The sequence below is a fragment of the Panthera leo genome, chromosome B3, assembly GCF_018350215.1.
Source record: "Panthera leo isolate Ple1 chromosome B3, P.leo_Ple1_pat1.1, whole genome shotgun sequence".
NCBI lineage: Eukaryota > Metazoa > Chordata > Mammalia > Carnivora > Felidae > Panthera > Panthera leo.
The window spans coordinates 53,166,080-53,184,909 of record NC_056684.1 but is presented as its reverse complement, the minus strand read 5'-3'; the positions used below and the strand labels follow the sequence as shown (position 1 = coordinate 53,184,909).

The following is an 18,830-nucleotide window of genomic DNA, read 5'->3' as shown; positions in this document are numbered from 1 at the left end:
TAAAGTTATGTATTTCTTTCTCTTTGTGACTGGTTAGAAAGTAATCTGTAGCACCATGTAAACAGTTCAACAACCTCTCACCTAGTTTTAGCCTCCATGATAATCCATGCTTGAATTAAATTTTACATATTACATTGGGGGTTGAGAAATGATCATTGTTTTTTAATACTGTAATTCCTTCTGCATTTATTAGCTAGTATTCTTTAAAAAAGAGCTTTACTCTCTCCTTCTACTACCTTTTGCTTGGTATCACTAGAGGTTCACTGATTTTTAAAAATTTAATGTAATAGAAGCATTTGTTTGATGTTCAAATTGTCCCAAATTTGGTCATCAGGGCCTCTTGCAGCTGGCTCTTTGTATCCTTTGACAAGACCCCATTAGTCTTTGAGGACTTCCTTATTTTTTGGCACAAGATGTCCTAGGCTGACTTTATTCTTTACCTGCCACAGGTCCCAAACCAGTCATACTACTAAGCTCCTTGTGGAGAAGAATGGTATTTAGATAAAGATTTGGGTTCTAATTATGCACAAAGCTGAAGTGGTGCAGCCTTTAAATAGACAATTGGTAGTATCTATAAAAAATTTTAATACATAGAACCCTGATTCATATCCTACAGATGTATTATAGAGAGCACAGAAATAAGCCCACGTGTATATGGTCAATTAATCTATGATAAAGGAGGCAAGAACATACAATGGGGAAAAGATAGTCTCTTCAACAAATGGTGCTGGGATTACATGGACAACAACAAATGGGCAACTACATGCAAAAGAACGAAACTGGCCATCTTTCTTCCTTTCTTTAACAAATACCTGTTTATTTAAGTAATCTCTATACCCTACGTGGGAGTTGAACTCATGACCCTGAGATCATGAGTCACATGCTCTTCCGACTGCGCCAGCCAGGCACCCCCAGACCACTTTCTTGTATCATACACAAACATAAACTCAGAATGATTAAAGACCTAAATGTGAGACCTGAAACAATAAAACTAGAAGAAAACACAGGCAGTAATTTCATCATCAGTTACAGAAATATTTTTCTACATACATGGCATTTTGGAATTTTGTTTGTTTGTTTATTTATTGGGTATGTGAGAGAGTGAAAGCGGGGGAGGGGCAGAGAATCTCAAGCAGGCTCTGCACTGTCAGCACAGAGCCCCATGCAGGGCCTGATCCCACCAACCATGAAATCATGACCTGAAACAAAATCAAGGGTCAGTCACCCAACCACTGAGCCACCCAGGCACCCTGTCATTTATAAGCTTCAACATTCTCAACTTTAACATAGAGTTGTCATGAAGATTAAGTTGGATGATGCAATTATTTGCACATTAAGCTCTTAGTAAATGGTAACTATTAGCATTAGTAAATGGTAACTAATAGTAATAACTATTCCCAACTATTAGTGGGAAGTGGGGATAAGAGGTGATAGCTAAAGGAAATGGGGTTCCTTTCTTTTTCAAAAAGATTTTTTAGATCAGCTTTAGGGTCACAGCAAAACTGCGCAGGAGTACAGAGTACCCACATACCCATGCCACACACATGTACAGCCTCCCATTATCAACATCTGCACCAGAGGGGTACATTTGTTACAATAAATAAACATACAATGACACATCATTTACATTTAGGATTTACTCTTGGTGTTGTACATTCTACATTTTGACAAATGTATGCTATGTATCCACCATTACAGTATCCTATGCAATATGGAATAGTTTCACTGCCCTAAACATCCTGTGTGTTCCACCTATTTGGTTTCTTTCTGAGGTGATGTAAATGTTTTAAAATGGACAGTATTAATGACTGCACATATCTGTGAATACACTAAAAGCCACTGCATTGTACACTTCAAATAGGTGAACTGCACAGTATGTGAATTATAGCTCAATAAAGCTGCCCTTCTCCAGAGAAACACTACACAAGAAATTACAGTCTTACCAGGAAGATTGAAAACAAACCTGAAACAGATAAGCAAAAACATAATGTGATTAGTCAGTCTCTAATAAAAGCTTTAGTGTTCCTATGGTGTTAAAGATGTAAATTCTTGGGCCCTATTCCAGATCTACTGAATCTGAAACCCCCAGGCAGTTTATTTTTACAAGCCCTTCTGGAGATTCTTTTACTTGTAAAAGTTTGAGAACCATAGATACAGGAGCAGTGCTTAAGATTTATTATACATACATATCACTTAGCAATCATATTAAATGGCAGATTTTGATTCAGTAGGTCTGGGTGGAGTGTGAGTTCTGCATTTTTAACAAGCTTCCAGGTGATGCTGATGCTGCTGGTATATGGACCACACCTTGCTTAGCAAGGCTCTAAGAGAACAGAGTAGTGGAAACCACATTACTGTCAGTCAATTAGTAGGGAAGCATAAAGAAAAAGGCTTGAAACTCAGTATCCCCTTAAGCATTACAAACACCAAATTAGGTGAGACTTGTGGTCCACCCACATGCTACTGGTGTTAGATCGCTTGACAAAGACCCTACGGTGTAAGGGCAGAATACCTTCCTTCACATCTTCCAAGTTAGAGACATGGTGCTAAACACTGAATTTTCCTTTGTCATCAACTGTGGTCTGGCCTTCTATGACTTTATTCATTCAACCTTTAAAAATTATGCTTGCATTTTTTTATTTTTAAGAACAGAAATTATCTTACAATTCTGAAGGTTACAAGTTGCACACAGATCTCATTGGGCTAAAATCTGAGTATTGACAGAGCTGCATTCCTTCCTGGAGCTCCTAGGGACAAATTCCTTTCCTTGCTTTTTCCAGCTTCTAAAGACTGCCCAAGTCAGTTGGATCATGGCTCCTTTTCTCTGTCTTCAAAGCCAGCAATTTTGTTCTCTCTGATTGTTCTTCTATAGTCACATCTCCCTGACTCTCTTCTTCTACCTCCCTCTTACAGTTTTTTTTTTAAATTTGTTTTTAAAATTTACATTTAAGTTAGTTAGCACATAGTGCAAAAAAGTGTGGACGAATTTGCATGTCATCCTTGTGCAGGGGCTGTGCTAATCTCTGCATCGTCCCAACTTTAGTGTATGTGCTGCTGAAGCGAGCGCTGTATTTGCATTTTCAATCAGTAATGAAAACATTCTCTTAGTAAAAAGCTGAGTATCAAGAGCTTGAAGGGATTTAGACAAAATATTCTAGTGTCTTCATTTCGTGGCTCAAACAGGTCCCCAACGACCAAAGTGAAGTGGTCTCGGGGGCCAAGATTAGAACTGGGCTCTCCAACACCCACACCAGCAGTCTTCAACTCTGCTACCACTTCAGGTTCCCTCATGCAGTTACATCCCCAAGCACCTCTTGGCGCCCAACTATCACTCTCCAGCTTTAACACTGGTCACCGGGATGCCCGCATTAGCTGTTAACTCCCTCTTCCGTGATACTGGTATGGGTCTTCTACCACCACTCAAGCTCCTCTAATTCCCCATTAGTTCCTCCCACATTCTAAATATCTGAAACTCTACGTCATTTCCTTATAGTCTTCCAAATAACCCCAGTTCTGGGGCTCTGGGCTTCATGGAATTCCTTTTCCTACGACAACTTCTTACTGTTCGCCCTGTATGTTCCCTCTTCACATCAGTTCCTACAAGTACTGGTTGTGGACTCAAGCTTTCTTCAGGGCAATCAAATCATCTATTTTATACCACTGTTGCTCTATATTCACATCTTACTTGATCCTTACCACAAGGTAAGTAAGTTTACGAGCCCATGGTATGAACTGGTGGTCCCTTTTTGGACTCAAATTTGTCTCCAATAAAACTTCATGGGATTCTCTGTTGCTCACGAACAGTTCCTATTACTTTATCCAGAACACCTGACTTCAAGCATATTCACTATCATCTTTTCAAACCAAAAACTAGTGATGTTTAAGTGTATCTTGATGTTACAGTTACCTATTCCTTTGCTTATTTAAATAGCTTTGGCTATGACAAGTGTCAAAATGATTACCAAAGGTCTAAAAAAGAACTACAATGATGTATATACTATACTCACATCCTTGCACATGTATTAGATCCCCATTTTCTGAGACCAATCAGACCTTAAACAAAGGGATATGTATAGGAGCTTTTATTTCATCAGTATACTTACAGCAAGTCAGTCTTGCACTGACCTTCATGTCCCTGTCTCTTGGGAGTACATCCATGCTTTACATTCTAGTCTCTAGGTAGTTCCAACCATGGGCATTTGAATTCCTAGCCTCTGTTCCAACAGCCTCCTGATGCTGACTCACCAGCCCAGTATTAACCTACTGAGAACAGGCCTGCTCTACTCCTGTCCAAGCTAATAGCGCAGTTCAAGGATTCTTCTTCGACCCTGGTTCCCAGGTTTTATGTCTTCCACCTTTCTTTCTTCTTCAAAAGATATCTTCTAGCATTGCATCTATTTTCGAAACTTAAGTCTTCACATATGCCTTTGGAAAAGAACAATTCTAGCTAAAAATTTATCTAACATACTACCACCTACCCTATATACATGTCATTCTTTGGGTCTGCCAGAGCTCTGTACCTTGGCCCATTGTCACCTGATCAAGTATAGCTCTGAATAATACAATGTTAATCTTTTCCCATGTGTATATTTAATTCCCTTAAAAAGCCTCAACATACTTGTCAAGCATGGTTCTTTTTTCCTGGAGATTATGCTCAGTATTCTGTGCAGCAATTTCTTTCCCTTTATTATAGATCAGTGCTTCTTGAACTTTAATATTCTTTTTTTGAAAACTTTTTTTTTAATGTTTACTTATTTTTGAGAGAGAAACAGCATGAGTGGGGAAGGGGCAGAGAGAAAGGGAGACACAGAATCTGAAGCAGGCTCCAGGCTCTGAGCTGTCAGCACAGAGCCCATCACGGGGCTCAAACTCACAAACTGTGAGATCATGACCTGAGCTGAAGTCAGCCGCTCAACCAACTGACTTTTTAAAAAAAATTTTTTAATGTTTATTTATTTTTGAGAGAGAGAGAGACAGAGAGCATGAGAAGGGCAGAGGCAGAGAAAGACGGGGACACAGAATCCATCTCAAGTCGGCTCCAGGCTCTGAGCTGTCAGCACAGAGCCCAACACAGGGCTCAAAATCTAGAGCTGTGAGATCATGACCTGAATAGAAGTTGGACTCTTAACTGACTGAGCCACCCAGGCACCCCTTAAACTTGAATGTTCTTATTAAAATGCAGATTCTGATCCAACAGCTTTTAGGTGGAGCTTGTAATCATGCATTTTGAACAGGCTTCCAGGTGATGCTCTGATACTGGTCCACAGAGTACATGGGTATATACTTCATCATGAATAGCAGTGAAACTCACAAGTCTTCCAGACATTACTGAGATCCTCCTAGGAATTTTCTCAAGAGGTGAGTCACACTGTACCTGCAGTCTGCTGTTATAGCCAATGTTCATATTTTGGCCAGTAGTTCCCCCATCTCACCCAAGAGTTCCTTCAAAACTCTTCAGTATATGCATCACTGGGTCCCAGCTTCCCCATCCCTTTCTACATCTGTCAATTAAACCAGGCTCATGTTATTTGTATTGTTATCCATTAGATATATGCAACCCTTCAGTTTCAAGGGTCAGTGTGTGAATGTAACTGTAATTCTCTCTCCAATTAACCCCCTGGCAATCTTCCTACATAAAATCTACAAATTAAATTATTTCTGTATTTTTAGACACCAAATACAAGAACTGGGGCTTGGGAGCAAATTTTGTTAATAAATAGAATTTATCTATAATGAAAATGAGTAATTAAAAAAAAAAAAGCTACATTCCTAAACCAGAAGATATAAAGTTGCAATGTAATCACTGAACGGTAAATGCAATAGGAGCAACAGTCACCTATCACCCTTAAATCACTGCAATGTAGCGGGTATCCCTTTCTTTATAAACATCTTTCTCTTTACACAGTTACATAGTTAATAGCAATACAATAAAAGAGCTGAAAGGGGTCTCTACAGGAAAGATAGAGTTGAGGTTGTGTGTCTTGAATGACACACTCCGAAGTTAGGCCTAAATAACTTTCTAATCATTCACTATTATATATTTTCTATGCCTGTTTTCTCCCTGTTAAGTTATATAATCAACAACCTACATTGTTTCCATTCCTACTTCCAGGATTCAAAGTTTAAGGAAATGATACACTGGAAGTGACTAGACCCATAACCATAAAGATTAGGCGTAATCTTAACTACTTATTTAGTGGCCCAGTGGGTGCTAGGACATTAAATAGGTATTCACAGGAACTCAGAGGAGTCTATGGGCCATGGTAAAAGTAGAGCCAGCATCATTCCTTGCACTCAGAGAATCTGGGGATATGTAATGTTTAGGGGAAGAGGTATTAGGTATGGGAGACATTCATTTATTTGATACTTTGCAGTCTATGAGATGCTAGGGGAGACAGCAGAGAATGAGTCCAGTAGAGTTTCTCCTTCATGGGGATTATATTTTACTTGTTACCTAGATCTATCCTTCTGCTTGGTTTTCCCTAAGTAATCTTAGTACCTAGTGATATAACTCAACTGTTACAGAATTTATGATTTACACTAGAATTCACAAATTCAAGTAACTACAAGGCCAGGCAGGTAATATAAGTGCATAAAAAGTTGATCTAAGGCCATAGTGCATAGTAACATTTGGCAAATTCTGACCTAAAAACAAAAATTTTTAACAAAACTTTAGTATCTGGGGATAAGGGTCTGTACCTGGAGACTTTATGGTCTAGAGTTTTGTAAACAGACCCAATCTCAGGTGATTTTTAATCAAAAAGGCGATCAAATATATAATAAATATGACTTCTATCTTTAAGCCCTTTCTTATGAATAAATTTACAAATTTATCTGATTAGTCTTCTGATGTATTTTTGATTTACAAGAAAACATTAATGACCAACTTAGTGGAAAAATATCAAGGAATGTCTAGAAATCCTGGGTTCTACTTGTCTTTTTCAGGCCTTTCTGTATGAACTAGGACAAGTCATACCTTCTTGAACCTTCTCAGGATTATTTTGAGAGGAGATGCATGTGTAGATGTTACATTTTCACAGCCATCAGTGACTTAGAAAGTAAAGAGTGGGATGCAGAATCCTCAGAGATAGCTCAGAGGAAAGAAGGCAAAAAAAAAAAAAAAAAAAAAAGTTGTGAAGAATCTAAAAGAAAATGTCTAATATCGGGCTAATATCGGGCTACCATAACAAAATACCACAGACTGGGTGGCTTAAATAACAGAAATTTATTTTCTCACGGTCTGGAACCTAGAAGTTCAAGATCAAGGTGCCAGCATAGCTGATTTCTGGTAAGGGCTCATTTCCTAGCTTGTAGATGGCTGCCTTCTCACTGTGTCTTTACATGGCTGGGAAAGAGAGCAAGGCAACAATCCCATCATAAGGGCCCCACACTGATACCACATCTAAACTTAATTATCCCCCAAAGGCCCCATCTCCAAATACCATCACACTGGGGGGTCAGGGCTTCAACATAAGAATCTGGGGCACAAAATCCAGTCCACAGCATTTTGCCTCAGGGCCCCCAAATTCATTTCCTTCTTACAGGCAAAAAAATACTCATTTCATCCCAACAGCCCCCAAAGTCTTAACTCAGTCCAGCATCAACTCTATAGTCCGAAGTTTCATCTAATATCATTTAAGTCAAATATGGGTGAAAATTAAGATACAGTTCATTCTAAGGCAACATTCCTCTCCAGCTATGGAACCAGACAAGTTATATGCTTCTTTTTTTTTTCTTTTTTTAATGTTTACTTATTTCCGAGACAGAGAGAGAGCATGAGTGGGGGAGGGGCAAAGAGAGAGAGGCACACACAGAATCTGAAGCAGGCTCCAGACTCTGAGCTGTCAGCACAGAGCCTGACGTGGGGCTCGAACTCACAAACCGTGAGATCATGACCTGAGCCGAAGTCAGTCGCTCAACTGACTGAGCCACCCAGGCGCCCCAAGTTATATGCTTCTAAAACATAATGTAGACATTAGCATTCCAAAAGGGAGAAATCAGAAGGAAGAAAGTAGTGACAAGACTCAAGCAAGTCCAAAACCTAGCAAGACAAATTCCATTAGGTTTTAAGGCTCACGAATAATCCTTTCTGGCTCAATGTCCCACCTTACAGGCCGACTGGGGTGGCAGCATCACCTCCATGGCCCTGTGGAGTCTGGTCCTCAAGGCTTCCAAAAGAAGCCATAAGGGCTGTTGAGACTGAGGCAGTGGCCTGATGGTATCTGAATTGCCTTTGGGGTCATTTCTCCTTCTTGAAGAACAATCCACGTTCACAACCACAGAGCTCCATCATCCCATTTTGTCAAATCCAAGAAGTCCAACAGCCTTTCTTCATTTTGTCCAAAGTCTGTATTTAGTTCAAACTGGCAGTATGTTTGCTCACAAATCCTGAAACTCTTTATCAGATGGTTTTCTAGCCACACAGTCTTCTTTGCAAAACAAGCTTCATTTTTTGCAATATGGATGGGCTGAGAAATTTTCCAAATCTTCAAATTCTAGTTATTTTTTCCTTAACAATTCCTTCTTTAATTCTTCTCTCTCCATTTGCATTTTACTATAAGCAGTCAGGAAGAATCACACTGCTCCATTAACACTTTGATTAGAAATCTCCTCAGCTAAATATCTAACTGCACTGCTCACAATTCTTCCTTCTACAAAACACCACAACACAGTTCAAAGTTCTTTGCCATTTTATAACAAGGATTGCATTTCCTCCAGTTTCTAACACCACATTCCTCATTTTTGAGACTCTACCAAATTGTCCTATTTCTGGCAAGCATCTCAAACCTCTTCTAGCCTCTACCCTGTTACAAAGCTGCTGACACAGGTTTAGGTATTAGTGAAGTACCCCACTCCTGGTACCCAAATCTGTCTTAGCTTGGGCTGCTATAACAAAATACCAGAGTTGGTACCTTGAACAGAAATTTATTTTTCTCACAGTTCTAGATACTAGAAGTCCAAGGTAAAGGTGCTTTCTGGTAAGAGCTTTCTTTTTGGCTTGTAGACAGACACTTTTTTGCTGTGTCATCACATGGTGTGTGTGTGTGTTGGGGGGTGAGTATTAGGGGAGAGAGAGAACAAGCTCTCGGTTGTCTTTTACTTACAAGGCACCAATCCTTCACAAGGGATCTACCCTCTGACTTCATCTAAACCTACTTATCTCCCAGAGGCCCATTTCCAAATACTATCACACTGGGGGGTCACGGCTTCAACATATGTTTTGGGAGTGGTGGAGAAGGGATACAATTCAGTCTACAACATAACAGCTCAGCATGTCTCTGATAACTTGGGTAGCAGAACATACTTCCTTTCCTCAGGAGCATGAGAGAAGAGGGCAGAAAAGAAAGAATTAAAGAAGATTCTTTGACTTGGTGTAGTATACCAAAGGAATGCAGATTTCAGCAAGAGATTTCTCTGCTGGGGATCCTGATTATCACTTCACTGTAATAGGTTCAAGATGTAGCTATGTAATACTTCAAATTCTTTGAAGTAATGAAAAAATGAACAGAACTTTTGTAAAAACATGGAAAGGATTCAGGATTCTTCAGAGAACTCTGAAGCAATTTTAGAAAACAGATCCAGGCTAAACTTTTCTGATTTTCTTTGAAACATAACTCTGTGACTGAGTCCAAACACTGTGAAAAAAAGGCCTAATAGTTGTGGCTAGGGATGGGGCTTGGGCTGGGGAAGCATGACTGCGAAACAGAATCATGGCAAGGCCAAGAGAGAACTAACTATCTACCACACACTCTTCATTTCTAGACTTAACAGGTTTAAGGGTTTAGAAATCACCAAAACATCAGATGTACTGAAGCCTGAGTTTCACATACACAGTGAGGTCACAAAGATGTAAAGAGGACAAGATGAGGAGGGTAGGCTACATGATGGCGAAAGGCCTTTCCAATACTAAATCCTCTGTGTTTTCTACAAGGATGCGGCAGTGGATTCTGGAGATTATGTGCTGCTATTTTGTGCTGCTTGTGGATGAGGATAGTGGCCCTGTTCTTACATAACTAAAGGGAAAGTTGGTAGCAGTGCCAGCTGCAAGAGCCCAGAAAAGAGAAATGAAATAATTAAACTGGCATCACTAATTCAAATGAACTCAGAGAGGCCACCTAGAGCTGTAAGATTAAGGAAGAGTAATAAACTAGGGCTTCAGGGAGAAAATGGTAAGAAGAAAAAAAATCTGTAAGACTTCAGACAGTGTTGGAGGAAAGGAACTAGGTATCCAGTAAGTAAGCAGAAAGGAGAGAGAGTGCTCCTGCTGTGGAAAAGTATACCAGATTTGAGTTCCTCAGAAAAGGAAAGAGATTGTTTCAGGAAATTAAAGGAAGAAAGGGTCAAGAAGAAAACAAATCCACTGAAAAAGGCTTTACATATCAAAAAGATCTCACCAATGGATGCAAAAATCCTCAAGGAGATACTAGCCAACCGGATCCAACAATATATTAAAAGAATTATTCACCACGACCAAGTGGGATTTATACCAAGGATGCAGGGCTGGTTTAACATCCAGAAAACAATCAATGTGATATATCACACCAATAAAAGGACAAGAACCACATGATCCTCTCAACAGATGCAGAGAAAGCATTTGACAAAATAGAGCATCCTTTCTTGATAAAAACACTCAAGAAAGTAGGGGAAGAAGGATCATACCTCGAGATCATAAAAGCCAAATATGAAAGACCCACCGCTAACATCATCCTCAATGAGGAAAAACTGAGAGCTTTCCCCCTAAGGTCAGGAACAAGACAGGGATGTCCACTCTCACCACTGTTACTCAACATAGTATCTAAAGTCCTAGCCTCAGCAGTCAGACAACACAAAGGAATAAAAGGCATCCAAATCGACAAGGAGGAAGTCAAAACTTTCACTCTTCACAGATGACATAATACTCTATTTGGAAAACCCGAAAGATTTCACCAAAAAACTGCTAGAACTGATCCATGAATTCAGAAAGTCGCAGGCTATAAAATCAATGCACAGAAATCGGTTGCATTCCTATCCCCCAATAATGAAGCAACAGAAAGAGAAATCAGGAGAATCAATCCCATTTACAACAGCACCAAAAACCATAAAATACCTAGGAATAAACCTAACCAAAGAGATGAAAAATCTCAACACTGAAAACTACAGAAAGCTTATGAATGAAATTGAAGAAGACACACAAAAAAATGGAAAAATATTCCATGCTCCTGGATTGGAAGAACAAATATTGTTAAAATGTCGATACTACCCAAAGCAATCTATATATTCAAAGCAATCTCTATCAAAGTAACACCAGCATTCTTTACAGAGCTAGAACAAATGATCCTAAAATTTGTATGGTACCAGCAAAACATCCCGAATAGCCGAAGCCATCCAAAAAAGAAAACCAAAGCTGGAGGCATCACAGTCCCTACTTCAAGATGATTACAAAGCTGTAATCATCAAGACAGCATGGTACTGGCACAAAAACAGACACACAGATCAAAGGAACAGACTAGAGAACCCAGAAACGGACCCACAAATGTATGGCCAACTAATCTTTGACAAAGCAGAACGAATATCCAATGGAATAAAGACAGTCTCTTCAGCAAATGGTGTTGGGAAAATTGGACAGCAACATGCAGAAAAATGAACCTGGACCATTTTCTTACACCATACACAAAAATAAACTCAAAATGGATGAAAGACCTAGAGGTAAGCCAGGAAGCCATCAAAGTCCTAGAGGAGAAAGCAGGCAAAAACCTTTTTGACCTCGGCCACACAGGGGGCACATGCATCCCAATTTTTATAGCAATGCTATTGACAATAGCCAAAGCATGGAAAGAGCCCAAATGTCCATTGACAGATATACATACATACATAGACACACACACACACTGGAGTATTACTCAGCAATCAAAAAGAATGAAATCTTGCCGCTTGCAACTATGTGGATGAAACTAGAGGGTATCATGCTAGGTGAAATTAGTCAGAGAAAGACAAATATCATATGACTTCACACATATGAGGAATTTAAGATACAAAACAGATGAACATAAAGGAAGGGAAGCAAAAATAATATAAAAACAAGGAGGGGGACAAACATAATAGACTCTTAAATACAAAGAACAAACTGAGGGTTGTTGGAGGGGTAGGGGTAGGGACCCAAAGGGTAAGGGACATTAAGGAAGACACTTGTTGGGATGAGCACTGGGTGTTATACATAGGGGACGAATCACTGAAATCTACTCCTGAGATTATTGCACTATATGCTAACTAACTTGGATGTAAAATAATAAATAAATTAATTACATTAAAAAAAAAAAACTATCTTTGGTGAAGGATCAGTTTTGTTTCTGCGGTTATGAGTGCTTCTCTCCATGTTTCAAGGACTGATCCTGCTGTAAAAATACAATAAAAATAAATAAATAGAAACAGGAGGGGCGCCTGGGTGGCTCAGTGGGTTGAGTGTCTGACTTCAGCTCAGGTCATGATCTCACACTCCCTGAGTTCAAGCCCCGCATCGGGCTCTGTGCTGACAGATCAGAGCCTAGAGCCTGCTTCGGATTCTGTGTCTCCCCCTCTCTCTGCCCCTCCCCTGCTCATGCTCTGCCTCTCTCTGTCTCAAAAATAAATAAAAACATTTAAAAAAAAACTAGAAACAGGAAATAAAAATAGATGTACAAAATAATACAACAAAGGATGCCTTTTTGCTCATTTTGCTGTTTGGGGGTGAGCAGGGAGAGGAGATTATGATGATTAGATTATGGAAGTCCAAATTATTTTTATTCCTACAAATTATTGCCTGAATATCTAGCATATCTTTATCCTCTGCTTCTTCCTCCTATAATTCTTTCCCTTGTCCTCCCCACATAGATACAAAATCCTGGAAGAAAAGAAATATACCAAGTCCTGGTTTATGATAAATTTTCACTGCAACATTACTTACATTTTTTTTAAGTTTCCTAATATAGCCTTGTAAAAATTCTTTAAGCTCTAATTATCTTACATAAACATTCTAAAATGAAAAAAAAAAAAGATTTTGTCAGTATATTCGCAGTCACTGGCACAGAGCCTGGCATATAATAGATGCACATTAAATATCTGTGGAGGAAAAGACAGTTGCCGCGTCCCACAACAGCCCTGAAAAAATTGTAGGCTAGCTACAATTTAGAATAGGGACGACCTTTAGATTTGTTAAGCCCTTGAAATTACACAAAAATTCTGCTGTCATCTTTTAGTGAGAGGGCTCAGGGGCTTTTGATAAGAACTTCAATGTGAGTTATAAGCAATTGATATATTATTAAATTAATTATAGTGTTGACAAAAGATTAGTGGGAATGTGATATATAAGGTATATTCCTAAAATTAGCTGAAGTGGCTCAAATGAAAATTTGCAAGAGTGCAAAAACACGCAGACAAGTTGTATATCTAGGTTATAGTTTTATGTGTATTTACATACTACCTGAATTGTTATCTTTTAGACATACCATACATGGCAAACTACACCTCAAAGCTTCAGACTAACACCGCCACTTTATTGTTCTTTTTATATCACACTTCCCCTCCACCTCACAAAGACAATTTTTAGATACATTATCTTCCATGTTCCTCATGTTGCCTAGCAAAGTTATGAATACACCAAAGGCACTTAACTATTTTACGTTCTGATTTTGGTTTTTTAATAAATGTTAAAGATACTTTTGTATTAAATATATTCACTAATAGTAATTCTTTAAACAGCAGAGGATGCAAAATACACTGTATCAGAGAAGTTACATATTCTAATGGAAAGAACTAGACAGGCACACACTATACCAATTCTGTGTCGATAAAGCTCCCAGAAGTTTCCAACCTGAAAATCCCTAAGTCAAATTTCCAAGAAATATAAAAACTGAAACACCAAACACCAAACACCCCGTCCACCCACCCAGGAATCAAATGAGGCGTAGCAGGAACTACAAGAGGAGGAAGACCAAAAAAAAAAAAAAAAAAAAAAAAAAAAAAATCATCTGTATTCGAGCAATTAAACTAAAGTGCAGTCTTTGAACCGCTGAACACCCCGGGGTATAATGTTTTTCTTCTTCCAGAGGGTAAAAAAGAGCAAGATGCTGTAAGACGGGCTACACGATAAAACTCAAGAGGTCAATTTAAAATGCCCGGAACAGAGAAAAACTACAGACAACCCCGAAGGTCAAAGTAGCAGGAGGGGTTCCACAGAGAGCTTTCTTGGGGTGGGTATTTCGAAGATTTCGAAGGACGGGAATGGGGGTGGGGTAGGAAGGCAGGAGAAACGAGGCTGAAGAAGGGGCGGCTGGAAGGAAAGAGAGAAATAGGAAGGGGGGCAGGCCGCTAGGGCGCACGCACTGGAGACGCCGGGTAGCGGCCCGGGGGTGGGGAGGAGAAGGGGGCAGGGAGACCCGGCCCCGCCCCGGGGAGGCCCGAGCGCCCGGCCGTCCCCCTTACCAGCGGGAGCAGGAAGCCCCAGAGCAGGGCGGTCGCGGCCAGGGGCAGCGGCCGCTGCGGCCCCATCGGACTGCTGGGCGCCCGGCGGCGCGGCGCTTCTCGGCTGGTACAGTCTCCGGGTCCCGCCACGGCGCTGCCTCTGGGGCCGGCACGGACGGGCGCGGGCGGCGGGGCTGGCTGGGCAGGGGCCGCCGCTGCTGCTGGGGCCGCTATTGCAGCGCCGACTTCCTCTTCCGGCCCCGCCCAGAGGACGCGGAAACCCCCGCGCGGGGCACGTGGAGTTCGGGTCCGCGCGCGCCGCCAGTCGGGCGGTCTCCGCGCTCTGCCGTCCCGGTGATGGCAGGCAGCCTACTGTGGGTTTGGGCGTGTCTCTTTCCAGCTGCCTGACCTGAACTCTCTCCAGAGTCCGGGGAAGGGGCGGGGGGGTGTGGAGGGGGACACCGAAGCAACTTTTTCGATACCCTCTTCCTCGTAGGAGTCGCCGTGCGCCTGCTCTATACCCCAGTACCGACGCGGCTGCCAGGGCCAAAAATCTACGTGCGCTGAGCCTTAAGGCATCTGCTTACCTGCAGGTCCCTGTCACTCACACTTACATCCCCAGTCCGTCCACTGTCTCCAAAACCGCTGCGACCTCCGTATCCAGGCCACCGACCTTTCTCTCCTCCAAACTGGTCTGTTTACACGCTGGGCAGTGTAAACATAGCAGTCCTAGATGTAAATCAGATCATGTCACTCCCCATCACGCTTGGAACAACATCGAAACTCTATTCTGTCCTACAAAGTGTACATAATATGGTTCCTGTCTTCTCTGACTCCATCTTCACTACTTTCCCACGCTTGCTTTACATCCACATGGGCCACTTTTTCTTTCATCTTTCGTACTCTTCTCAATACCGGTTTGCTGGCGTTCAGTTATCAGTTTAAATGTCACTTCCCCAGAGGAAACTTCCTGACATACCCCATCTAATGTAGCCATCCGGTCACTTTTATACCACATGGCTTACTTTAATTGTCTGCAAAGCACTTTTCACTCATATTCTTATTTATGTGTCCATTTATGATGTCACCTCCCACTTACTAACAAGGAGTGTCTTTGCTTTGTTAACTGCCATATCCCTTGTACCTATAATATCAGGTATAAAGTAGGTCCTCAAATATTTGTTGGATGAATAGTTAATACTGAGCACTGAATAGGATGCTGTCCCTGCCATTCCACTGCTGAGTTTAGCAAGGGACACAGATGTGTGAGCAAACATAGTTCAGGGTGAATAGTGACTCTTTTGTCTGCACAAGATGCCTTGGGAGTATCAAAGGAACACATAAAAGGGATGCCAGGAAAAGTTCCAACCTAAGCTGAGTCTAGAAGGGTGAGTTAATTTTAGCCAGGCAATGGGCAGGGAAAGGGGGAGACTTCCAGGAAGAGTGAACCATTAGTGTCAAAGCCAAAGGTGACATTGGAGGAACTGCAAAACTTGGGCTTGGCTGAAGTTATGAGTGGTGAAAGATGAAGTGAGAGGAGGGGGCAGAGGCCAAATCACAAACAGATTGGGACGTCCTGCTTGGGACTTTAGGCTTCATCCAGTTGTTGGAAAACAGATTAATAATAATTAGAGCAGTGACAACTTCTGGTGTAGAAAGCTCTCTGTGATGGCAGGCAGAGTGGCAGTTGGATTGAAACAGGGCAAGAGTAGGATCCAGGAAACCTGCTGGACAGCTGTGTAACCTAACCCAGGCCAGGGATAGTGAGGGCCTGGAAATGGGGAGAAGGAGGTGGATCAGAAAGATTTGTAGCAGAATTTGGTAACTGAGACGACATGGAAGATGAAGGAGAGGGAAGATTACTAGGATCCTGTCCTGGGCCATTTATTGAGATGATTGCCATGGGAGTTCGGTGGGGGTTGAGGGGAGATAAATAGTTTGGACATGTTTTGAAATACTTGTGGAACATCGATGTCAAATGTCTGTAGGTTGATGGCTAGGTAGGTTGGTCTAAGCTTAGTAGCACAATGAGGCCAGAATACAGGTCTCCTGCCCATCAATCCTTAACTCTTTTTACACTTTCTAGCTGCTGAGGGCAAGTGAGTTTCCTCTTTAGTAAAATGGCTATGATGGACTAGATGACTTCATCTCTAAATATTCCCTCCTGCCCATAGTGGCACTTTGCCTAGTGAATCTCCAGCATGGCTCCTGAGGCTGTCTAAAGATCTCTGGTTTTCCTGTCTATGTTTATGCCCACTTTTCCTTTTCAATTGGAGAATATTTTGTGCTTGCAGCCAAAGAAACTGTGTTATAGGCTAGTTCTTTGTGCAGTCTCTCTTTGCCTGCTTTAGTTTTCTCAGCTGAGAAATGTGGACAGTAATACCTGTACTGCCTGCCTCACATGATCGTTGTAAAAATTACATGATTTGTAGTGTGAGTAAAATTAACTCTGAAAAAAAAATTTTTTAAGTAGAAGGAGGAAAGGGAGAGAAGAAGAAAGAAAAGAAAAATAGAAGCTATGTTATTGCTGTTGCCCAAAGTATCAGCACTTATGACAAATCATAATTCTTCTGCCAGAATGGTGTCTTCTGGGTCAAAGTCCCTATGCGGGATAAAGTGAAGAAAACTGGGAGAGTTAATGGAAGATTAAAAGATTCTTGTGTGATGACTACTGGAAAGGCTGTTAAAAGTTATTTGGCATATACTTCTGTAACACATGAATCTCCCTGCAAGTCTTATGTATGATAAAGAGTACCAAGATAGGGGTGCCTGGGTGGCTCAGTAGGTTAGGCATCCAACTTCAGCCCAGGCCATGATCTCACGGTTCATGAGTTTAAGCCCCACATTGGACTCTGTGCTGACAGTGCAGAGCCTCGAGCCTGCTTCAGATTCTGTGTCTCCCTCTCTCTCTGCCCCTCCCCTGCTTGCACTCTGTCTCTCTGTCTCCCCAAAATAAATAAATATTTTTAAAAAATGTTTAAAGAGTACCAGGGTAAGTTTCAGTCATTATTTTTCTTCCATAAATAAAACTATGTATAAAAATCCAATTACAGAAAACAAGTATCATTAGATTACAGATCATTTTGATTTCTAAATATACTTAGTTAATGGAATTTTTTTCCAATGATAACAGATAGAATGTTGTAGGTTGTTGGAACTTATGTTTTCCTCTAAGAGTTTTATAGTTTAGGATCTTATGTTTAAGCCTTTCTTAAAAATCTTTCATTTTACTTATTTGACAGAGAGAGGGAGTGAGTAGGGGAAAGGGAGAGAGGGGAGAGAGAGAGAGAGAGAGAAAGAGAAAGAGAAAATCTTAAGCAGGCTCCATGCTCAGCACAGAGCCCAACATGGGACTCAATCCTGTGACCCTGGGATCATGACCTGAGCCGAAATCAAGAGTTGAACACTCAATTCTTGAGCTACCCAGGTAGCCCAAGTCTTTAAATCATTTTGAATTGATTGTAGGGTTATCACTCTTTCAGTGGGAGTAATGATTACCACCTCGGTCTCAGTAATTATTTTGTCCACAGATTAAAAAGCTGCTTAGAGTTTCCTGGTATTCCTTTTCTGTAGAAACTACCTGGCTTTGGTTACATGCTTTCCTTCTCTAATACCTGTTTATGAGGCATTTCTCCTTGAGGAGAATATGTCACTTAAATTCTTCCTAGTTTAAAAGAGGGAACTGGGAGTAGATAGGTGAGCCATCAGCTATAGTTTCATTACTAGATATTCTGTTCACCTGTTCACATATATTTATTACTGTTATTGACAGAATTTCTCCCCATTGGACTTATGTCAATCAGTCAAACATAGTTGCCACTTCCTACATGAGAGGTGAATTTAAATATTAACTTGGCTTCTTAGGGCAGAAGAGTATTCAGTAGATGGAAATATTAGGAGAAAGAATTTCATAAAGCCCACAGCTATGGAGCAGCATGTGACCCAAGGTGGTAGAACAAAATTTCAAGCTCTGGTCACTTCTCTTAGGAAATCTCTGTAAACTCTCAACAAGGAAACTTCTTGAATGCAACACCATGCAAAGTTTATTTTTTTTCAATATATGAAGTTTATTGTCTAATTGGTTTCCATACAACACCCAGTGCTCATCCCAAAAGGTGCCCTCCTCAATACCCATCACCCACCCTCCTCTCCCTCTCACCCCCCCCCCGCCCATCAACCCTCAGTTTGTTCTCAGTTTTTAAGAGTCTTTTATGCTTTGGCTCTCTCCCACTCTAACCTCCTTTTTTTTTTTTTCCCTTCCCCTCCCCCATGGGTTTCTGTTAAGTTGCTCAGGATCCACATTAAGAGCGAAAACATATGGTATCTGTCTTTCTCTGTATGGCTTGTTTCACTTAGCATAACACTCTCCAGTTCCATCCATGTTGCTACAAAGGACCATATTTCATTCTTTCTCA

General features: G+C 40.9%; 1 protein-coding gene and 1 pseudogene across 2 annotated transcripts in view; both read right to left on the bottom strand.

The window, feature by feature from the left end:
• Nucleotides 1–14,659, bottom strand: part of SPPL2A (signal peptide peptidase like 2A) — a 51,610-nt gene extending 36,951 nt beyond the window's left edge. For both annotated transcript variants that reach the window (XM_042942042.1, XM_042942043.1), the window contains exon 1: nucleotides 14,437–14,659. In XM_042942042.1, coding sequence (XP_042797976.1) covers nucleotides 14,437–14,502 — 66 coding nt within the window. In that variant the 5' untranslated portion in view covers nucleotides 14,503–14,659. The remainder of the gene's footprint in view (nucleotides 1–14,436) is intronic.
• Nucleotides 2,970–3,067, bottom strand: LOC122223313 (annotated as a pseudogene).
• Nucleotides 14,660–18,830: the final 4,171 nt, after the last annotated feature.